At 35.8% G+C, this 24,899-nt stretch overlaps 1 protein-coding gene across 1 annotated transcript; it reads right to left on the reverse strand.

Moving 5' to 3' along the window:
• Positions 1-828: 828 nt before the first annotated feature.
• On the reverse strand, positions 829-16,774 carry LOC112012087 (bifunctional D-cysteine desulfhydrase/1-aminocyclopropane-1-carboxylate deaminase, mitochondrial). Its single transcript, XM_024044450.2, has 10 exons — positions 16,411-16,774; positions 16,240-16,305; positions 15,948-16,142; positions 15,762-15,872; positions 14,465-14,556; positions 11,937-12,029; positions 6,813-6,870; positions 6,618-6,731; positions 5,251-5,348; positions 829-1,155 (listed from the first exon to the last, which is right to left on the reverse strand). Exons 1-10 carry the CDS (start codon positions 16,738-16,740, stop codon positions 951-953), a joined length of 1,362 nt encoding a protein of 453 aa, XP_023900218.1. The 5' UTR covers positions 16,741-16,774; the 3' UTR covers positions 829-950.
• Between the last annotated feature and the right edge of the window lie 8,125 nt (positions 16,775-24,899).

The following is a 24,899-nucleotide window of genomic DNA, read 5'->3' on the forward strand; positions in this document are numbered from 1 at the left end:
GAAAAAAAAAATTAAACTTTATAGTTTTCAAAATAACAAATAACAAATAGAACCCTAAGATTTGAAAAGTAATAATTAAACCCCCACCCTCAACCCATATTAAACTTCAAGAATAATGCAATTTCACTAATTACATGGACTGATATTTATTTTGTTATTTTTAAAACTTTAAGGTGCTAATTTTGAAACAACACAATGTTTAATTTATGACTTTTTGAAATCTCATGGTTTAATTTATTACTTTAGATACAGTAAGATTTGATTTATTACATCCTAAAGTTTTCAAAAATGTAATTAACCCAAAAGGAAATAATATCTAATGGAATAACACAACTTATTGGCCTCTCTCTCTCTCTCTAAACTTTATAGTTTTCAAAATTCGAAAAAAAAAAAATTAAACTTTATAGTTTTCAAAATAACAAATAACAAATAGAACCCTAAGATTTGAAAAGTAATAATTAAACCCCCATCCTCAACCCATATTAAACTTCAAGAATAATGCAATTTCACTAATTACATGGACTGATATTTATTTTGTTATTTTTAAAACTTTAAGGTGCTAATTTTGAAACAACACAATGTTTAATTTATGACTTTTTGAAATCTCATGGTTTAATTTATTACTTTAGATACAGTAAGATTTGATTTATTACATCCTAAAGTTTTCAAAAATGTAATTAACCCAAAAGGAAATAATATCTAATGGAATAACACAACTTATTGGCCTCTCTCTCTCTCTCTCTCTCTCTCTCTCTCCATTTGTATGTATGTATGTATGCATGTATGTATATGTTTGTGTGTAAAACATCTCATGATAAGGGGTAGGAGGATTTAAACCATGAATGTCTCTCTTGGAAGTATCAAGAAGTATCCGTTGATGTGTTGAGTACAAACTTATTTTACATGCATAATGCAATGTAAGAACTTCAATATATGTTTGTTTTGTTTCTCTAAAACATTTTTCCAATACCATCTTTCCGTGGAATGTCTTCATGGACATCCATTCGACTCCAATTCCCAACAAGTGAATTCATCTCTTCAATTTTGTCGAACAAACCCAGTAGTCCACCGGTGTGTATGAATAGGATCTTTCTGCCTTCCCACTTCTTTGGATGCTCAGTCATGTCTTTTATCATTCCATAAGCAGCTTTCCCACTAAAAGAAACGCACAACCCAAAAATTCGAGAGTTAATCCTTACGGAGTACACAAAACATTATAAAAAGCATAAAATGAAAAGCAACCCTACATGGGAAACACTCGAAGAAAATATAGCCTCTAAAATTTAGAGATCAATAAAACAAATTTGATAAGGAGAAAATAGCAGACATCCAATCATTTATTGACACTAAAAACTAGGGCTTCAGTTCCAATACAGAAACTTTGATGTTCACCCTCCCTAAAATAAATTAAAAACACATAATGCACACATGAGTTGCATTCCAAATAACACTACTACAACGCAACCCAATGCATCCTTTCTAGCATGCCAACAGATCGAACGCAATTCTAGACATCACCCAAAATATTATAAACAAATGAAATACCGAAGTCCATAGCTCCTGCCTCTCGGGCAACATCATGGGAAATGTTCCGTTCTTTTCCCACTTTACTTGCACATGCAATACCAATCGACTAAAACTACATGATGCTTCCACATATTATCCAATGTCAAAATCTTTCCTAATGCTTTTTTGCATGCAAAGAAAGCCACTGCAGTCAATGCCTCGACCTTTCAAATACTTCTCCAAGGGAAAGTATTACCATCCTCCACTCGTAGTGCCTTATATAAGGTATTAGCTCATTTCCAAATGCACTTTTGTATTGAAAACACTGAAAGAAAATTTTTTGTTCTTATTCTCAAAAAATAAAAATTAGTTTTCTATTGTTTTTGAAAACTGATTCTAAAAACAGTAACCAATTAGGCTCTTAACTTCAAATTCATGGCTCCAGCCTGGTACCCAAACCAATCTATCTTCTACCTCTCTTTCAACCTTGGTAGAATAGAGAATATCAAGAAACATGCCAAATTAAAATTCAAGTTCCTAATCTTTTATTGCTCTAGAAGCTTAAATTCCAATGGATAATGTCATTTGACCAATTAATACACTCCCCCACTGTTGCATCTATATTATGTGCAATTCAAAAGAGCTCGGGCAATGCCTCTTTTAGTAAAGAATCTTTACACCATAAATCATACCAAATGAACTCCCCCCTACATCAAATCTAAGGATTAGAGAATTTAACCCAGCCACTTCTAATATTTTTCCATAAGCTTTGTCCATAAGGATTGGGAACTTCTTCAGAGCACCACCTTCACCATTAAATACCCTACTTTTTATCTACAGGCCTTTGCTAAAGATGATCCCTTCTCCACACCATAACCAATTCTTGGACAGGAACTACTAAAAGCTGTTTTTTGACACCCAATACCACGTGGTGCACAGGGGAACAACTGTACTCCAATTAACCGGGTGATATTTAATTAAGTCACGAACACCTTCCCACAAAAAATCTCATTGTTGTTTCTCAAATCTATTAGTTATACCAGGTAAAGGGAAAAGAGAAAGAAAATATGTTGGGAAGCTTTATTTATTTATTTATAAGTTATACACACATCCAATGGCTCTTCAACCCATGACCTCACTCTCCGCCTAAAATGGAATTATGTTGCAAGCTAGAGAAAGTGCTTTTGTTTAACTTCATCATAAAATTAGTCCTACTTAGAGCACAAAACTCTCACTTTTTGCAGGGTTTGGAAGAGGTCATGATAGGGAGCCTTACTCCCAATTTGTTTTGGAGAGGCTAATCCCCAAACTCAAACCCACGACTTGTCACTTCTGATGGAAGACACTTGTCATCACACCAAGGCCCAACTTCTTCATAATCAAATAATCAAAGTATAGAATCCATAATCAAAGAGGGCCTTATCCTCATTATCATGATAATTCAACTCTTCCTACCAATCCATCCAAAATTTTTTAGAATCTTTGGCTTTGATACCAAAATAGACTTGAGACAAAGGGCTGCGATACCAAATCTGTCTGGAAAGCAACTTATAGGGTTTAGGACTACTTGCAAATTTGGATGTATGTTTATAGATAAATAATGCTTTTATTGATGAAGAGAAGTAATTTTTTGTATACCAGCTGTATACACAAATTCTTCTAAAGAATTGTACAGGGAAAAAAAATAAAGAAGAATAAGTCTGAATGAAAGTCTAAAAATCTACCACTGAATGCCTGTCACTAATTCCCATGCAATGAGACAACTCAAACAAAGATTCCAACTCAATAACTAAAGCCTCTGCTCCATTAAAAGTGCAATTATTCATCTCCCTCCAAGGTATCCACATTAGACATAATGGGGTCCTATTCCACCACAGATAGCTTCCATGTTTCCCAACCCAATTCCACCATCCAAAGAACAACTCTGCAATGGTCTATGGCAACACCCAATGGACCACAAACATAGAAAGAAGTCGATACCAGAACTCAAGAGTTACATCCCTATGCGCTAAAAAACGGTCCATTGTCTCACCACTAAATCTACACATGCAACACCAGTTCACCAATATGATGCCTCTTGAATACGATGTCAAAAAATTTTCTGAGCTGTCCATACAAAGAAAGCTACTTTTTTCAGAGTATTATTACACCAAACTCCCTTACAAGGAAAGAACACTCTAGTGGAACCTCTTATGACCTCGTAATAATGATGCGGTTAGGAGAACTTAGGTCTAGTGTATAAGAAGGGTTTAAGAATAAATTCAAGCAACAAGCAACATTAAAACAAAGAAGATAATAGGACTTAAGTTAGAACAATCAAAAATCATATTCTAGGCTCAAAGAGCTCATGAAATATTCATAAAATAGATAAGAAAAGGCTGAGTACAACTCAAGCGGCTATTTATAATAGCATTTAGTAACTCTAGAATCCTAGCCTGCAAATCTCTCCCAATTCGTTGGATGCTTTGCCAAAACTACAACCATATGGCCTCCTTACAGCCCTGGTTGTCCATTGCCCCAATCTGGTCCATATTTTTTTAATCAGACAACCCATTGCCATAGCTGATTTCCTTCCACTGCCTATCTCCAAAGATATTTATCTGTCAAAACTTGGCTAGAAGTGTGCCATTTTCTCACTCATAAACCCCCAAGTTTCTTTCACCTTTCAAGTGTTAGCTCTATCTTCTCTAAAGTAGGATTTTGAGCCATTCTCACCTTGAAAAAGATCCCAAAGGCACAGATAATTATTGGTAAACTCCCAATTCTACAACAACATATTTTTGCCAGGTCTTCTCTTCCTTCAACCTCCCTAACTGGGGCTATTTTGCTCTTCCCCACCCCGGGAGAGTTGATGAGGACAGCACACTTAATTAGATTGGATTTCTTACGTAGTAGGATTTGTTTGGGATTCCTCTGTTTATTTTTTAGATTAGATAAGTATTAGTATTTGAGTTTGGTTAAAATTAATTTTGGTATGTTATCTTTATCTCTAGCTCTATTTAAGAGAATGATTTATTTGTATTGAAAGATAGACGTGATTAATGAAATTCAGCTAGGATATTTTTCCAATTGTTAGGTCCTGGCTCCTAACGCCTTAGGTGTTGATTCCTAAGGTTCCTTAGGTCCTTACGCAAATTCACTTTTAGGCCTAAACCCACTTGAAAAGACTAGAAAAAAAACTTGGATGTAAAGATGTTCAAAATTTCTTCACAAAAAAGTATGGTGTCATCAACAAATAGGAGAGAATAAATAAGCAAGCTATTATCCGAGTTATTCCCAACTTGAAAGCATGAGGCATAACCCTGTTCCACAACTTTCACCAACATTCTACTTAGAATCTCAATATTAAGAATAAAAAACAATGGTGAAAGGAGGTTATGTTGCCTTAATCTCCTGGAGCTTTAAAAAAGCCGATGGAAAGCGATTGACCAACAAAAGAGCAATATGGTTATACATATGATTGAGGTTTTTAAGTGGATAGTGATGGGACACGGTAAATTTTTACATAATTTTTCACGTTTGGGTTTTTCACATTACCTTAAATTAAAACGTTCACCACCAATACAACTTTGCCATATAATATAACACAAGCTTTGTGCAAATGATGTATATGTAAAACATTTTTTCTGCTTATCATGAAATAACACTTATCTTTCTCTAGCCAAAAACTGATCTTATTAGTTGAGGAATCTTCTGTAATAATCACCTGTGTGAAGAAAGATGAAGGTTTGCAAAATATTATACCTGTATACTGGATCAAGAACAACCCCAGTCGCTGAAGCAACTTCCTTAACAAATTTAAGCTCCTCAGGGGTGTTAATTGCATAGCCCAGACCTTTGGCCTGTAAGAAGATAATAATAAATTTACTTCCTGTTTTATAACCAATTAAACAGCATCCTCAGCCTGATTACTGAAGTAGGCAAATTCATACAGATAACATGTGTGAGTGAATTGTTAAATTACCGATTGTCTCAAAAAGCTTAAGCTATTGGGATATGGCAAATTTAATTATTTAACCACAGACTTCTAACACTCCCTCTCACGCGTGGGCTCAAACTCCCCCTTTTAATAGGTGACACATGGGATTTTAACTGAGATGTAGAGTGAAAGAGATAAGAATCGAACTCAAGATCTCCTGCTCTGATATCATGTTAAATTGCAAATTGTCCCAAAAGTTTAAGCTATTGGAATATGGTAAATTTAATCATTTAACTACAAACTTCTAAAATGAATCATTGTCCATTATATAATAGCATAAACATTGTCGTCAGTGAACACTGAGATTTTTCAGGTTTGACCATTAGTTTACTAGAAACATTACAACCCATAGATCTCTGGAATAGACCTACTGTTTCTGGGAATACTAACCCGCCACCATCCAAGCAGGGAAAAATGAGAATGAAACAGAAAACTCAACATAACACTTCAGCATTAATTTTCCAGATTGAGCAGAAACAAACTATTTCCATGAGGGTACAGTATAATATGTGAAAAGTATGAAAGCAACACCCTCCCACCCCCCACCCAAAAAAAAAACATGTGCTAGAATACCAACCAATGTTCTAAAGAAGTGTGTAGACAAAGGTGCATGCCTTCACATACTCATGCACCAATACATTGAAGAAAAAGAGAATGATATATTATAGAAAAGGAGGAGCTTGAAAATCAAGAATGTTAGCCAGTGGATTATTCATTCCATTTATATGGAAGAGGTGGTTTTAATAGGATAATGAATATTCTAATGGTGACAGCTGGTAGGGACACCTAACCACTTGAATATTCAGGCTCTTTTCGAAGAGTACCACTCATCCAACACGGGTATAACCCCTATAACACAACATTATCTTTCTAACTCTCTAAGGCATTACAACCCACCCACCTACATTAAATAAGGGAAAAAAAATTGTTTCCTTTCCATTTATGTAAAACTAGAGAGCAGGCAATACAATTAATGCAGCCACATAATGCATGTTTATTGAAAAGCTCTCTCTCTCTCTCTTTGATTGGTAAGTTACACATGCACCAAGCGGGGCAAATGACAGCAGCTCAGCAATGAAACAGAAAAATACATTTTCATAAAGGACCTCTGCTAATATACTTAAACACTTACATTTTGAATTTTAACAATATCATGTGAGTCAACACCAGCTTCAAGTCCATCAAGTAGGCCTTGAACAAAGTCGTAGAAGTAATCAGGGTCATCACAAACTGAGAATGCATGGACCTACAAATGGTGAAATGTAGAATTGAAATTAATTGATAGGTCAACAATAGCAAATAAGAAACTACATTGAGAAGGACAAACCTTTGACTTTAGTGTACTCAGCCATGATCCCAATGATAGACCAGCAATTGTGCCCCCACTGAAATTCAACACTATTACATATTAAATGGGTAGACGTAAAATCATCACAACTCCCCACAAATAAAAATTTAAGCTGAATAATCATTATTGTGAGGTAGAAAGTCCCATATAAGTTTGCTAGAACAAAACCAACTTTTCTTTGAAGGAGCGCCAACATAAGTTGCTATAACATAAAAGCAAAATGTATAAATTAATTTAAGAGGAAATCTAGCTCAGTGAAGTCATTTCGGTTGCATAGAGTCACTAACTAGGCAATGGAAATTCATAGAGGTGTGTTGGTACCAAACATAAAAATAAGGTGGTGTCTACTCAACTTGGTACTGATGTAATATGAATGGTTTTAATCCTAAGAATAAGAATTAGGGAGACACTGATGATTTTACTTCTTAGTAAAATAAACATAAAGACTTATGAAGAAACTTAAAAAGAAAATTATTGAAACAAATCCTAAACTCATGACAGCCATTATATTACAAAGTACACTAACATATGGAAAGATAACTTTAGTCCTTGCTACTTAAATTGGCACCAAATCTTTCCTTAATTGAATCTATGCCAAAGAAATGGCTGATTGTGCCATGGACTCAACCTGCTCACTTTCTAGAACTTTATCCTCTATAGTCAAAATGTGAAACTGCAGAAAAGCATATTGTGGCATCAGATTTTCAATTGCATTACCAATCACTGGTTGCACATTAACCATAGCTTAATGTATGACAGATTCAGGGAACTCTGCCAGCTGATGGTCTACTGCCTTTTGGGTTTAAATTTGTGGCTTCAGGGATTCTGAGTGGTATCTAGAGTTTGTCAATTGAGTAGTGTTTGGAAAAGATAGGGTTCAAGGGATGAAGAGTGGCTGAAACAGAGAAGGATAGGTAGCACAACTTTTGGATGTAGCAGCAGAAATAAGGATTTAAGGGATTGTTTTAAAAGGTGATTTGAAATTCCAAAGTTTGGGAAAAGTTAGGCCCTTTGAGGTTTCAAATCTGTCCTACATCAAGGCTCTTCCACAGAAGTGGAAGTTTTGACCCTTTTATGGAGTCCCTGTTAAGATCCTCGCCTTCCACATTGGGAGGCAGTTATTCGGATTGTGAGGTATCTTAAAGCACATCTAGGCCATGGTCTTTTGTATAAAGCTAATCGTCACCTACGGGAAGAAGCCTACATTGATGCTGATTGGGCTAGATCACCATCAGATAGAAAATCCACTACCGGGCATTGCACTTTTCTAGGAGGAAATCTGATTACTTGGAGAAGTAAGAAAAATAACTGTTGTTGCCAAATCTAGTGCAGAGGCTGAGTATAGAGCCATGGCACACACATCATGTGAGCTTATGTGGATTAAGCATTTACTTGAGGAATTAAGACTTGTTGTGAAGCTGCCTATGACTATACATTGTGATAATCAAGCAGCAATTTACATTACCTCTAATCCTGTGTTCCATGAGCGAACCAAGCATATTGAAGTAGATTGTCATATTACTCAGGAGAAAGTAGAAGATGGTATAATTGTTATTCCATATGTTTCTACAAGAGTCTAGATTGCTAATATGTTTACCAAAACTTTATGTAAGAGTCATTTGGGTTTATTTTTTACAAGCTAGGACTGTATGATATATATTCTCCAGCTTGAAGGAGAGTGTTATGAGTAATAGGGGCAAAACAGTAATATCATGTACTTCTTTATATATAAATAATATTTTATGTGTTAGGGTTGACTTATCAAACCCTAAACACCTTCACCGTAAACAACAATTACAAATAGTACAATGAGTAAAAAATGGAGTATACAAGTTGTATACCCATAAGTAACCTAGCAAAATTAAGAGTAGAAAGAGTATGAAATTACACAAATTTGAAAGGTCTCTACTCCCATCCAAGGATATCCAAAAGAAAGAATTCCAACAAATTGGGATTTTAACTTCTCGATATACAATTCTAGCCCATCAAAGGTCCTACGACACTACATTTCAAACCCTATTTCTAAAAGGAATAGGTCTATGACGCTAGCATTGAAGCACTCCTCTCCCTACTTTAGGCATCACCCACTTTACTGCAAAAACCACAAATATGAAATACCATTACTTCCTCACCATCAGGCAATGCAGACCAAGTGATCAACATGCTCTTCATCATGTTTGCACATCACATTGACTCACAATGAGCATAACTTGTTTCATGAAGATATCTATAATGAGTATCGATGCCAAAAAAACCATCTACACAAAGAAAGCCACCCTCAAAGGAGCCTTCACCTTCCAAATTTCCTGCCAAGGGAAATCTGAGACATCATTCTCTCTCAATGCCTTACAATATAAGCAAACACGGAAACACCCATTTTTCCTTAATTTCCAAAACACCTTGTCCTTCATATCCACACTTATCTGGGTAGAATACATCACCTCAAAAAAATTAATGAATGACTCCAGTTCCAATCCTAAGCATACCTCACAAAAATTGAATTCCAATGCAGTCAACCATTTGTCATCTCTATATACTTGTAGACCCTGGCATTTTTATTCATAGCAAGCTGAAATAGTTCAAGGAATAAGGACAGTAGGTTAGAGTTGGAGAACCAATTATAATGACTCTTTTGCCATCCCCAAACCCTAAAACTAACAAAACTACACAAGCTATATCATCCCTCTCTAATGACCTTCAAACTACTAGCCTATGTATTGTACAAATCGAACTAGAAATCTAATCCCCCTCTCCTTCATATTTTAACGTCACTACCTGCTTCCAAGAATGATTATTCTTTCAGGTGAACCTCCATAGCCACTTAACTAGCATTGCTTAAGTAAATGTACTCAATTTGATTATTTTAAATAATTCAAATTTATATTCTTTAATATTGTGTTTTTATAATAAGATATAAATTCAAAAATCTAAGTATATCCAAATAACATAAATGTCAACTCTTGAGAATTTTAATTCTTGAGAGTTTAAAGAATTTATAATTGTTGAGATTAAAAATTGTCAACAACTGAACAGACCCTAATATTAGATGCACCTAGCTTCTTTGGAACCCAAGCTATCAATGAAGCACATTTACCTCCTCTCAAAAGATCCCTCCATATGAAACTCATGTAAATACTTCATCACGTCTTCTTTTATCACTTCCCAACATCTTTGGAATAAGGCTACGAAGAATCTGCCAGGAAAAAGGGCCTTATCCGCACTCATAGATTTAAAAACTAAGAGAACTTCATCCTCATCAAATAAACTCTCAAGCCATTCACTCTCTTCATCCCAGCAAACTCAAGGCCTTCCACCTTAGGCTGCCAATCAATCTTTGTGCAAAACTTTAGTCAAAACTACACCATACACATCAATATTACCAATAAAATTTGAGCATCTACACCAATTGACCAATCTGTGAAAAAACTTCATGTTATCATCTCCTCCCTTCAACTGTAATGCCCTAGAGTTTTGTCTCCAACCATTTTCTCCATCAAAGCAATCTTTTTTAACAGAGTCTTCAAATCATGTTTGCTCCTTTCTTCATCATTCAAGCCACCCTCCTCCTTTAAATCAAGCCTCAACAACTCATCTATAATTTTGTTTTTCTGCACATCAATATCTCCACAACCCTCCTTATTCCACTTTTTCAGATCACCTTTCACTTTGGAAAGCTTCTTTGTCCGGACAAAACTAGCAGAGTCCATCACCCTATGGCCTTCCCACCAAATTTTCACATTTTCCGCAAAAGCAGATACTTGTAGTCACATGTTCTCAAAACCAAATGAACACTAACCTGTACTCAACCCAGCTAGACAGTATGAACATCTAACTCTAAATGTGCCAACAACCTCTGAACTATTCCTTCCACATCAATGACACCCAAAAAACGATCAATGTGAGAAAGAGACAGTTGGTCCTGGTTACCCAAGGAGAAAAAGGCCCTATAATGAAAAGTCTTACAACTCGAGTACATTAATAAATTTGGACAAGCCTTGCATTGCTTGTGGAAAAAGTCTGGCAATTCCATCTTTCACATAGAAGTCACACCACATTGAAATTCCCTTAAGCACCAAGCTACATCTCATCTCCTTCTAACACCTTTTAGCCCTTACCATAGATTTGGCCTCATCCTACATCATTTGGGCCATAGATAACTGTAGTTCACTCAAAATCACCTCCACATTTCTAAACATTCACAAAACCCAGAGAATTCACCTACTACATAGTCAACTATCCTACTGAACGTTTATCAAAAATCAACAATATTCCACCAGCACTCCCAACTGCCCCCAACACCCACCAATTTACCATTGGACATATACTCCTTAGTATTTCTTTAGTCGTGATTTCTATTTTGGTTTCTTGTAGATAGATTGTCTCCTCTTTATTCACAAAACATATTCTCTGCCCCCATACATTTTCATTGATCATTAAGACCCTCTCACATTCCATTTGTATCCTTGTCCATGCAATGTCAATAGCCCATACCCTCTTCCTGGGTCACCTCTTCCCCTGATACACCCTACTCTGTACAACATAATTCATAGGTAAGTTTAGTTGATAGCTTTTACTAATTTTTTTAGTTTTTTTTTTTTTTTGGTTGCACTCATGTTTTGATTGTGCTTATAAATGTAATTTTCAATAATTTTATTTAGAGTGTGCTTATTTTTTGCTTGATTTAGATGTTTTGTATTAATATTTTTAAGTGGTGAAAAAAGGGTGTTATTTAATATCTATATATAAAAAAAATAAAAAAAAAATAAAAAAAAATCGGAAGATTTGTGATTTTCCGTACAAGCCAAATGCAGAAAAGAGAGAAAAAAAAATTCAAAACATTTTCAAGAACGCAAAGAAACACCAGAAAACAAGCAGATTTCCCTCAATGTAGCATGACCTTTTAAAATTCTAAAGACATAATGACAACAAAACATATTCAAAGAGTTAAAGACAGGTCTTGGAAAAAGGCTAACAAAATGGACTAATGGGCCTTCTTTGGGTTTAAATTATCCCATGTCACTAATTAAAGAGAAGTTGAGGGGGCGGGGGGGGTGGAGGAATTGTTGGCAGCGGAAAATATTAATAGATGGAATAGAGTGGAACCTGCCACAGGCTACAACAATATCATCAAATTTTATCTGGCTAGTCCCAATCTGAAGTTGCTGCTCAATCTCCCGGATCGCTTCAATATAACCCCTGAACAGAACAACATCATATGAAAAAGTTAGTATGGAGAGAGCAATTATAATAAGATTAGAACAAGAAATTAAGGAAAAAGGACAAAATAATAGACCCTGAACAAAACAATATCACATACAAAAGTTAACAAGTAGACAGCAAGTATAATAAGATCTGAACAGGAAATCCTTATTAAAAAACAAGATTTGAAAAGGAAATCAAAGGGAACTTGTGGGGGAAGAAGAAAATGACAGAACTCAGCATGAAAGAAATTGATTTTAAGTGCAAATTTATAGGGAAGTGCACAACCACACACACTGTTTGTTCTTTTTATCACACACAAAAAGAGAGAAAAGGAAGAAAGGATGAGAGAAGTAATTAAGAAAAATTGGCAACTAGTACTTCAGATCACTTTTCAATTTTCTAGAATAATTTATTAAAGAGATGCCAAGTGGGCATCACCAAACTACACACAATATTCAGAAGTGGAATGCCTAATGGAGAGTCAAAGGTGACTAAAACTGACCTTGGGCCCCAAAACGGCCAAAACACAATAATTATACAGTAGCAGAGCACCTAGGTCACAAACTTCCTCATGGAGCCCAAAATCTACAAAGGAAAAAAAAAAAGCAGAAGACAAACCAAAACCCAACCTGAACCTCTTTGGAAAATCAAATCAGCCTGATCATTGTTAAGAAACCTAATTGGAAAGTCCTTGGAATCTAGGGGATTCCAAGAGCTCACAGGAGCAAAAACTTTTCACCATTTCCACCGCCTTATTGCTGCCATAAAAAAAACACTATTAAACAATCAACTCTTTTGATTCCTTCCATGTATGCAAAGCATAAAAACGTATGCTTTCTCCTCTCAAACTAAATAAAATAAGATTTACCCAAAAAAAAAAAGAGTATTTGAGACCAAAAAAATCATTCAGCTATCAAAGACCATTCAGCAAAACAGAAGACAGACCAAACTGCTGATGCAGGTTGATAACAACTGAAAATTGAACAATTGACTGTTTGACATAACAACAAATAATCCACCATTTTACCAAAGCTATTGACGCAGGACAACCAGAACAAAACAAAACAACAGGAAAGTAAAGGGATATGACCTAGGAGTTACTACCTAGGTCTGACTTGGAGTCAGCACCTAAGGTGGTACTGAAGTCAGCACCAGACCAAAGAGAGACCAAAATGCCATTTTTTTCATCTATCAAAATATCAACTATCTTCAAAAGAAGTACAATAGTTTGCTTATAAATGATTGCTAAACCCTATTTCTAAATGGCATAAAAAACCCTAATTGCCTTATTACGAAAATAATATTGCTTCAAAATATTAAAATACTAATAGCCTAATAAACTATTAGGACCTAAAACATAAAAATACAATTGACTGGCAAACATAAATAATACTAAATAAAAATCTTCTTGCATCTTCCGCATTAGCTTTAGCCTCTAGTTCAATTGGCCCCTCATAAAATCTCATCCAACAAGGATGTTTACATAATCATATATTAGGAGGAAGAAGCATTGAAAAAGTTGGCACTCCTTTCCCACAGATTCTTGCCAGAGACCAAAAAGTAGACTGGGAAACAACTTCAGTCACAAGGACAGGGCATCCTTCCTCCTCACTGCATCATAAACTAAAATAAAATAAATTTTTTCTAGAAAGTAGATGAAATTTGGAAATTCTTCATCACCACATTTCGTTTGTTGGAACAAAGACCAAGGACCAGATGATTTCCAGGAAAAGAAATTGGCAAGCTATTGCCTATCTGTCATCAAATAAGGATATGGAAATTGGTTCCTAAAGGGAAAATCACAAGACCTCCTATAAATTCAGAACTTCAATTATTCCTTGCCACAAAGTAGATCCTACTTTTGAAATGTACCTAAACAACCCCACCCTTCCCCCCCAAAGAGCAAATAATAATACAGAAAAATAAATGATTACAACAACCAAGCTCCTGAGAGGCAAAACAAGAAGCCGTATTTTGCAACTACAAACTCACCACTCACTTCCAGATTCATACATACATACATACATATATGTGTGTGTGTGTGTGAATCCAAATCGTTCTTTCCACTTTGTACCTTACATCAGTTACTGTGTAAACAAAGAAACACAAAATAAAAAATATATTTCCCAAGATTTGGTAAAATACTCTAGAGTCACCCCATGGCCATGAAATTTGCAGCATAACCAGGATTACTTAAAAGTCTACTCGCATGCTTTCCCAAGTCTTCTTTCAGGTATCAAACAGGTTCCGATGGTCTTTGACCAGAGACCAATTTGATAGAGTGTAAAGCATAAGATATTAATTATTTCATTTACAAATAGCTTACAAGGAAAGTTTACTATAATTTTCAAATTACAACATTATTACTCCCAAACAATAGAATCAAATGGAAAAATAGAATAACATAGACATCAGTGACCCAATCTCACCAGGTCCCTAGGGAGTTTGATCCACCAACAGGAATAACATACGGCCTTCTTCCTTCATTTAGCAGCTTTTCTTTTAAGAGGTTAGTAAGAGTCTGAGATTAAAGTTCATATGAACAATGAAAATTACTAAGTATATTAGCAATGGAAAAAAGTACCAGTTTATTAATATCCAAAAAAATATATTGGTAAACAACAGTAATATAGTCTGTCATATGTAGCTTAGGAGAGTCCTATAAATCAGTAGACAATGTGTTATCTCACCTAATTGCTTGAGGTAACAAATTTCATTTTACTAGTTCAGCCACATAGAATCACTCCAATGGTCAAAAGCAAAAAGGATGACTAAAAAAATATCAAAGGAAAACAACATTGATACGGCATGGCTAACTTGTCCATTTAGTAACTATGATCATTCAAAGCAAGGTTCTAGAGAGAAAAAGTAAAAATGAAAGAAGGCAAATCAATGAATTAGACACCTTATAACATTTATACGATCGATCTTATGGATATAGAGTCGTCATTGACAGCAATCAGGGGAGCAGATAATGAGAGGACAACCAGGAAGGAAAAAGGAACTGCAAGAGAGGTTTCCTAGCAAAGAATCTCACTTATTATCTACCATTCTACTGAAGCAGAAAGATTTTTTTTTTCTTTTTTCTTTTTCTTTCTCTTAATTGCATCCTTAACTAGGAAAGAAAGATTCACATCTGTTAGAATTATGATTAAAGTAATTAAATTCACCATTCTAACAGCTCAAGCTTTTAGGAGAATTCATAGTTTATAGTGGTCTCATTATAAGTGCTCTTGGGTTTGAACATTGTCTCCTCTCTACCTCCCACTTAAAAATCTCACGTGTTTGGCCCTAATTATTAAGGGAGATTCGGGGCCACTTGTGAGAGGGAGTGTTAGAATTATAGTTAAATGATTGAATAATAGTTTAAGCTTTTGGGGCAATTGGTTATTTGTCAATGTACTTTTGCCCTAAACCTTGTACGATTGGCCAACAAGGTCAATGAAAAGGGTCCTAGCTACTTATTGCTATTGTGAAAATGTTGTAGAATACGGGAGAAATCCATAAGTCCTGAAAACTAACTTGAAGTTATGAATTCAAGTGGGACTGGACTTGATTTTAGGTATTGTTTAAAAAACATCCAATAAACATTGAAAGATGCATGGCGGTAAAGTATAGTATGACATAAAGAACGAAGTTTTTGAAGTTGAGATGTAAAAAGTAGTAACAGCAAAGTAAGAAACGCATGGCAGTAAAACGAAATGCATTGGTACAGAACAAACAGACCACACTTCCGAGTTTCGCATATTCTTCTTTTGAAATAAGGTGAACATGAGCTCCTACTAAACGCTCAACCAGGAGATTGCCAGTCAATCCAGGATCTTTGTCCACAAGGACCTGCAATTTTATGATGGTATAAGAAGAAGATGATGATAATAATAAAGAGAAAATGATGGTTGTTGAGTGTTGGACCTTAGAAGTTCTTAGTATGAGAAAGCAATCAAGATGAAGATATTTGGCAGCGACAGCAGTAGCACGGCAGTGGTTGCTCTGGATGCCTCCGATTGTGACGACACAGTCAGCACCCTGTGCCACCGCTTCTGCCATCAAAAATTCCAATTTTCTCACTTTGTTTCCACTCAATTGCATTCCTGAAAGGTCATCACGCTATATGTACATATACATATACTCAGCAAGCAAGCAATTGGATTGGTTGGTTGGTTGGTTTTGTCATATAGATTGAAAAAGAAAGGAAATTCTTCACCTTCAACCAGACCTCGGTGTTGTTCGGCAAATTAGGAAGGTTCCATTTGTGAATTGGAGTGGGAAGCTGAAAGGAACAAAAACAAAATTGAAAACAATTCCAAAATCCAATATAATAAAAGAGAGTTAAGAGTTTTGTTTGTGTTGGTTAGGTTAGGTTAGGTTACGTTACGTGGGCAAGAGAGAAGATGTGAGAAGGGATAGGATTGAGATGAGAGGCCCACTGAGGAGGGACGTAGGGCTTGCTGGAGAGGAACTCCATGCTTCTACTCGTTGCCTGCTTCTGCTTCTGTTTTGAAACCTCGTCCTCCATTATGATTGTGTTTATGTGGGTTTCAGATTCAGACTGACTTTTTAATATGATATTAGTGCGTGAAGAAGAAGAAGAAGAAGATGAGAAAGAGAGGCGTTGGGGCCTGAATAATAACAATAAGATTTTGTTCACACGATTCGGATGACTCAGAGGGCGGACTGCCCAACGCCTGCTGCTGCTGCACTGCATTTCATTTCTTCTTTACATCATTCGTTCATCGACTGCTTTTAAATATTTTAAAAAAAAAAAAAAATTAATAGCTTTTTGGTTCTTATATTTTGGTCCCCAAATTGAAAAATCATTCTTATTTTATTCCCCTGTTATTTCACCAACGAAAATTTCATACATAGATGATGTACTGCACCGTTGACAAGCATAAAGCTAAAATGACCTTTAAAATAATAACAGAAATATATTTGGTATTTTAAAAATGCCACATCAACATCTATGGTAAGCTTTTAAATTTTTTTTTTTAAATTAACTTATCAATTTTAAACCAAAAAAATACGGAATTAAAAAGAAAAAAAAACACTTCAATTCATATCAATTTTTTAACTTTTATTTTGGTACTTCCTTAACAACCAAACACAAAGACACAGCAATCTCTCTCACTCTCTCTATTTCTCTCAATCTAACCTAAATTAACTTATCAAACTCTTTCTTACCCATCTTTCTCATTTCTTTTTCTCTCTAAGGTTTTAGGATATGCTTTGATTAGTGGGGATTGAAGTGGTTATAGGATCTAGGTTTGATGGGTTTGATTTGGATTAGAGAGAGGGTGACAGGTTGAGATTTGTTTCATCTGGGTTAGAGAGAGAGAAGCTAAGATCGGTTTGATCTAGGTTAGAGAGAGAGAGAGAGAGAGAGAGAGACTGTGTGAGAGTGAGATCGGTTTGATCTGAGTTAGAGAAAGATACCTTGAGATCGATTTGATTTGGTTTAGAAAGAGAGGCTAAGATCGATGATTTATTGGGTGAGGTTGAGATCAGTGTGGTTGTGAAATGGAAACAAAGATCGGTGGTGGTCGCAAATCACAGATGGTAATGGTGGTGGTAGGTGGTTGCAAAAGGGAGGTTGAGATGGTGAGTCGCGGTGGTCAAAGACTCAGCTTCACAGTTTTGTAGTCTCAAATCTTCCTTCGGTTTTGTTCTCGATTTCATATAGGTTTGGCTTCTCAATTTCATATGAGTTTGGCTTGTATTGAGAAATTGAAAGATTTGGCTAGGTTTTCATATGGGTTTGGCTTGTATAGTTGAAGTTTTTCATTTCGGTTTGATTTGCTAGGTTTTAGTGTTTTGGTGATTTAATGAGTTTGGTTGCTAAGAAAATGCAAGAAAATAAAAGAAAAACTTGATTTTTTTTTTTAATTTTTTGCGAACATGTTATTTGAGGAAGAATGTTTTCTAGGGAAGAACATGAAGAATATGTTATTCCAAAAAAAAATGAAAAAAAAAAATTATTTAATTTATTTTTAAAAAAATCACAAGTTTAGAATTTTGTTTTTATTGTTTTTTCTGATGTGGCTCTTTTATTATTAGGATGATGATGTGGCATTTTTAAATGCCAAATACATTTTTTTAATATTATTTTAATGGTCACATAAACTTTATGCTTGCCAACAGTGTAGTTTGTCTGCCACATATGCAATTTTCATTAGTGATATAATGGTAGAGACTAAAACAAAAACATTTTTTTTAGTTTTGGGGACCAAAATAGGAAAATAAAAAAGTAGTGGTCCTAGAAAAATTCTAGATTGATTTAATTATATATTTGCTCGTCAACATTTATTTCATTGCCTTTCAAATATTTAGGTTTAGTCTTTAAATTTTGAAATGTGTGTCAAAAGAGTCCCTATTAATTGCTTCGGATAAAAAAAGTATGACTTAACAAATGAAACACTAAAAGCATGGGGAAAATGGGCATTTGCCCCTAATTTATAAACTATGTAGTAGTTTGTCCCTCTTTTCAAACTATTTAGGGATACGTCCCTGTTTTGAAACTCGATTTTGATAAAATAGAGTTTTGAGTAAAACTCGATATCGTTAAAATCGAGTTCCATGTGCTTTGTGCCACGGTGGAAGCCGGAAAGTGCCACATAGAACTTGATTTTATTAAAATTGAGTTCTACAAAAACAATTAAAAAAAAGGCTCTCCGCCCCCCCCCCCCCTCTCTCTCTCTTCTGAATTCTTTCACACTTCACTCTCCCAAACTCCCTCTCTCTCTCTTTTCTTTTCCTCTCACAGTCACTCTCCTATACTCTCTCTTCTCTCTTCCTTTCTTCTCTCACTCTCTGATTCTCTTTCTTCTTTCTTCATCTCTTCTTTCTTTCTCTCACTCTCCGATTCTTTCTCTTGCTCACGATTTTAGGTGTCAATTGTAGTAGATTGGTGGATTTTAGGTGGTGATTTAGGGTGGTAGTAGATCGGGTGGGTGAGCTTTGGTTTTGGCTTGTGGTGTTTGGGTTTCCTTGATATTCTATGATGGCTAGGTTTCCCTGGTTTTTTGGATTGGTTGATCTCGGTATCGGTGTTACTATGGTGGTGGTAATGGTTGGGTTTCAGTGGTTGCTAATGGTGGTGGGTGGTTGATTGCTAATGGGGGTGGTGGTTGCTAGGTTTCGGTGCTACTGTGGTGGTGGTGATAGCTGAGTTTCGATGCTACTGTGGTGGTGGTGATAGCTGGGTTTCAGTGCCTGGGTTGAGTTTCAATGGTTGTTGATGGTGATGGCTAGGTTTCAGTGCTTGGGTTGAGTTTCATTGGTTGTCGATGGTGGGGGATGGTTGGTTGCTGTGTGAGTTTGCTGGCTGTGTGGTGTTTGGGTTTTCCTTGGTTGGTTGCTGTGTGGTGGTTGTTGAGTGGGTTTACTGATGATGGTGTGGGTTTTTTGGCTATGTAGTGGCATTTGTATAGATCTTTTTTTTTCCCCTCGAAAGAACTCGATAGTAAAAATATTGAGTTGCACTTTGAATTTTTTTTAAAAAAAATTACAAAGAACTCGGTATTTCAAGTAGTGAGTTTTAACATTTGTATGGAATTCGATATTAACAAAATCAAGGTCCACCTGGATTTTTTTTAATAGGAAAAGCCATGTCAGCTTACTCCACTGTGGCAAAATTTAGCCATAATTCGGAAATCTTGAAATCGAGTTATAAGCATGTGTAGGTTTTTTTTGGTAAAACAGCACACAGGCCTAGTTAGAAAGCAAGGATCCTAGGCCCAATACTTTATGTTTAAGGGACTGGGCTTGGTTCACCGAAGCTAAGTTGGGCTGATTTTGAACCAAGTTGTGCACAAAGCGCAGATCCTACAACACATACATACTAACACACATAAAAGATATACGTATTGTATAGCAAGGAATAGTAAATAAGTGATGTAAGAGAAAAAAATGAATTAAACATTAGGGATCCTTAGGATGATATGGAATGTTCATTATTTTCTTAAGTTTTTAATATATCACGCTCACTAAGATATGTTACAAGGTCCAAATAAGTTCAAAAATTATAAACCTAGATGACTTCTTAGGCCTCTATGACTTGCGAAGTTTGAATCCCTTTGAATCCAAGTGTATTCTCTAGTGGCTGTTTCGGGATCCCGGGCGGTGTTTTCCCTGTCTTTTCTCTTTTTTGAATTCTATCAGACTTTTCTTAAGGATCTTTTCCTCTAATTCGCTATTGCTAAATTTCTTTCACTGTTGGTTGCTCCTCCTTTTATAGTATCATCCTAGGGTTTCTGGTGTACCACTGATTTCCTCCATTTGCTACCCTAGGTACCAAAACCAATGTTGTGTCAGCAACATTGGTGGCTAGTCCCTTCCTTATTTTCTCACTATTTCCCTCTTTTGAGGTTCCCTTTTCAAAAGCTCTCAGTTGACTTTCTAATTCTAGGGGGTCCTAAAGGGTTGACATTTGATCTTTCTTTTTTCAAAGTTTCTAGATACCACATTTTCAGACTTACCTTCTGGTTGCTTTCCTTTTTATCATTTTTCCTAAATGGGTGGATTCCCATCTATCAGGCTAAAAGATCCCTAGCCACCTTCCTTCATAGTCCATCTTTCTAGGTTCCCCGAGGTACCAGACTCTTATTTATGAATTGTTGGTTCCCCAAGTCTTCTGCCCCATTTCTGCCTTATGTCACTACTTTATGTAATTGGCTAATCCTTTAACAAAACGCACTTTACTTGTATTTGGGTAAATCTAGGATGTGTTTAATATCTCAAGAAATCTTGTTTCAAGATCAAATGTTAAAGTCATACAGGTCTATCCAAGATTCAAGCTAAGAAAGTGCCTATCATTAAAACTCGACAGCTAGCATCTATCGAACTTAAAGAGCTATTCCAGCCCCGTGGCTCGACAGCAGCTCGATAGATAGCTATCTGTCGAGGTTTAAGAAAAATAGATTTTTCTGTTCTATTTTATTTCAATCCATGATTATGTGTTTGGGCTTTCTTTTCCCACAACCCTAGACATATAAAAGGATTATTTTAAGGGCCGTCAAAGGTGGACACAAGTTGCACAAGTGTTGAGCAAATTTTGTTCAAGCAAATTATGACTAGAGATAAAATTTGTCCTAGTTCATCTTTCTTGTGAAGAAATTGCTGTGTTTGTATACCGTAGGATTTTGTGACCAAGCATCTTCTCGATCTTCATCACCTGGATGAATTGAAAAACTTTGCAGCCTACAACCTTCTTTAGTTAGTGATTGAAGTCATGTACTAGGATCCGCGTAATTGGTTAGTCACGTACTGGGAGTCGTGCATTGAAATGAGAGTTTGTCATTATATAACAAGTCCAATTAGGTACTGGGGTAAGGGTTCAATTGTAGGTTGGTATAAGGTACTGGAATTCCTTTACTTGTAACCGCTTGTTGTGATAATAGTGGATTCTCGGTAGTGGTGACCTTAAAATCACCCAATGGAGTTTTTGCTGTGTAGGTTTTCCTCATTCGTAAACAAATCACCATGTCAATTTAATTTTTGCTACATACTTAATTTAATTGGTGATTTGTTTATGCTACCACGCTTATTGCATGTTAATTTGATTAATTAATAAATTTAGCTAATTAATCAATTAATTTTATCACAAGGGGTCAATACGTTTTTGGCCTATAAGTGGTATCAAAGCAGGCACACTTTGATTAGGTTTTAATTTTTTGCTATGATCCATTGACCCCTATTTGTCATGGATAGAAAACAGTCTCTTATTATACCTCCTTTATTCGATGGCACTAACTATACCCACTAAAAAATGCGCATGAGAGTTTTCTTGCAGTCACTAAATGAAAAGGTGTGGCAAGCTGTAAAGATTGGCTGGACTAAGCCAAAGGAAGCGCCAGCCGACTAAGATGATGCCAAGATCAAGGCGACAAACTTCAACAGCAGGGTATTGAATGCTTTGTTCAGTGCAATCACTAATGAGGAATTCAAAAAGATATCTTCCACTAAAATTGCAAAGAAAGCATGGACCATCCTCTAGACAACCTATGAAGGAACCAAGGCTGTCGAGGATTCAAAGCTTCAGAGGCTCACTACAAGCTTTAAAGAGATCAAGATGGAAGAGGATGAGTCGTTTGATGAGTTTTATGTCAAGCTCAAGGACATAGTGAACTCAGCTTTCAATTTTAGGGAAACCATTCCTGAACCCAAGATTGTGAGAAAGGCGCTCAGATCTCTACCCGAGAGATTCCATGCCAAGATCACTGTGATCGAGGAATCAAAGGACATTGACAAGATTCCTCTGACAAAGCTGGTTGGTAATATTCAGATCTATGAGTTAGGTTTAACAAGAATTAACAAGTCGGGTACAGACAAGAGCATGGCATTGAAGGCCAAGAGTAGTGATACTGATGAGTCTTTAGATGATGAAGATTCTAAGATGAAGTCTTACATCACCAGGCAATTCAAGAAGTTTATAAAGAATGCAAATAGAAAGGGTTTCGACAAAGACCGTAACCAATCTAGCTCCTCACAGTTCAAGAGCCAAGATAAAAGGAAGAAGGATGCTAGATATGGTGGTCAATACACTGTTCCTTTAGGACCAAAGTGAAGAAGTGTCAAGGTTTCAGTCATATGAAATAAGAGTACTCTACATATCTCAAGACCACTGGGAAGAATAAGGCACTTACTACTACTTTGAGTGACACCGAGCTTGAGGATGATTCCGACAATGAGGATAACGGAATCCTAAATACCTTTACTACCACTGTCAATCCTACTGAGGGGATTGTTAAAGATGTGGATGAAGAAGAGGAATTAGTAGAGTCCAAGTTTGAGAAGATGGATGAACAAGATGACATCCACATAGCGTATACAAAGTTGTACAAGGTTTCAAAAAAGCATGAGAAGTTGTATTCAACAAGTAAATATGAGTTGAGTGATTTATGACTTCTCACATATGTTCATTTGTTTGTTGTGATTTTGTCACGGATTGCCAAAGGGGAGGAAATTGTTAGGACATATGTGATTCACTTGTTAGGAACATATGTCACTACTTTATGTAATTGGCTAATTCTTTGACAAAACGCACTTTACTTGTATTTGGGTAAATCTAGGATGTGTTTAATACTTTAAGAAATTTTGTTTCAAGATCAAGTGTTAAAACCATACAAGTCTGTCCAAGATTCAAGCTGAGAAAGTGTTTGTCATTAAAACTCGACAGCTAGCATCTATCGAGCTTGAAGAGCTGTTCTAGCCCCGTGACTCGACAGATAGCTATCTGTCGAGGTTTAAGAAAAACATATTTTTCTGTTCTGTTTTCTTCCAATCCGTGATTATGTGTTTGGGCTTTTTTTTTCTTACAACCTTAGACATATAAAAGGATTATTTTAAGGGCCGTCAAAGGTGGACACAAGTTGCACAAATGTTCAGCAAAGTTTGTTCAAGCAAATTGTGATTGGAGACAAAATTTGCCCTAGTTCATCTTTCTTGTGAAGAAACTGCTATGTTTATACACCGTAGGATTTTGTGACCAAGTATCTTCTCGATCTTCATCGCCTGGATGAACTGAAGAACTTTGCAACCAACAACCTTCTCTAGTTGGTGATTGAAGTCGTGTACTGAGATCCACACAATTGTTTAGTCGCGTACTGGGAGCCGTGCATTGAAAGGAGAGATTGTCACTACAAAACAAGTCCAATTAGGTATTGTGATAATGGTTCAACTGTAGGTTGGTATAAGGTGCTGGGATTCTTTTACTTGTAACCGCTTGTTGTGATAATAGTGGATTTGGGAGTGGTGACTTGAAAATCACCCGATGGGGTTTTTGTCGTGTAGGTTTTCCCCATTCTTAAACAAATCATCATGTCAATTTAATTTCTACTGCATACTTAGTTTAATTGGTGATTTGTTTGTGCTACCACGCTTATTACATGTTAATTTGATTAATTAATAAACTTGGCTAATTAATCATTTAATTTCATCACAATGGGTCAATACGTTTTTAATCTATCATGCATCATTAGGTGGCTGATGGGACACATCTGCTCTCGTTCTTTGTGCTCCTAGGCATGCTTCCTTGAGATGTCTTAATCCTAACCTGGCCTTGCTGCATATCCCGAGGATCCCGGGCTTCTGGGAATCCCCAGGTATCCTGGTTCAGTTTTCTCTCTGGGTTCCCCAGCAATTTTCTCCTTAAGGGCTGGGCTGAACTTTTTTTTTTTTTGTTTCGTAAGGTCCAATGTTTGCCCATTCATGGGCTTGGGTCACTTCCTATTGACTTTTAATGGATTTGGGCTTTGCCTTTTCATTGAAAGCTTAAATAGTTCTTGAATTTCAATATTTTTTGTAATGTTTTGGGCTTTGATACAATATTGTGATATTTTGGACCTCAACAAAGCAGAACTTGATTTTCTAAAAATCGAGTTTCAAAATAGAGACATATCCCTAAATAGTTTGGAAAGAGGGACAAATTGCTACATAGTTTGTAAATTAAGTGCCAATGCCCATTTTCCCTTTAAAAGCATATACTCATACGTATATGAAGTTTGTGTAGCAATTAGAAAACCAATTACGCACTAACTACTATAAAACAAGATGTTAGTAATTTTGCTTATATACATATCTCTACCATCAACGATTGCTACCTAGCCTTTAGACTCCATATCAACATCAATGCTTGATTATAGCAATTTTGCTTTTCACATCATATTTTTCCATTGATCAAGTGACTCTAGAAACCTTTTTTTATACACATTTAAAAGGTTAAAGACTAAAACTAAGACATTTAAAATGGACCAATTTGAAATATAGGGAGAAGGTTGAGGATCAAATGTGTAATTAAACATTTTAAATTTTAAACTAATCACAAATTGGTGTAATACACATAAAATTTCTAATAAAATTATATATGGA

Source organism: Quercus suber, unplaced genomic scaffold (genome assembly GCF_002906115.3).
Source record: "Quercus suber isolate HL8 unplaced genomic scaffold, Cork oak 2.0 scaffold_1002, whole genome shotgun sequence".
Classification (NCBI taxonomy): Eukaryota; Viridiplantae; Streptophyta; class Magnoliopsida; order Fagales; family Fagaceae; genus Quercus; species Quercus suber.

What these genes read in the sequence shown, in the direction of transcription:
- LOC112012087 (XM_024044450.2), bottom strand. Translation starts at nt 16,740, where the DNA reads ATGCAGTGCAGCAGCAGCAGGCGTTGGGCAGTCCGCCCTCTGAGTCAT. An exon ending in ACATCTTCTCTCTTGCCCAC is followed by an intron (nt 16,306 to 16,410) that starts GTAACGTAACCT and finishes TGTTCCTTTCAG; the next exon opens with CTTCCCACTCCAATTCACAA. An exon ending in ATGCGAAACTCGGAAGTGTG is followed by an intron (nt 14,557 to 15,761) that starts GTCTGTTTGTTC and finishes CTTTAATCTCAG; the next exon opens with ACTCTTACTAACCTCTTAAA.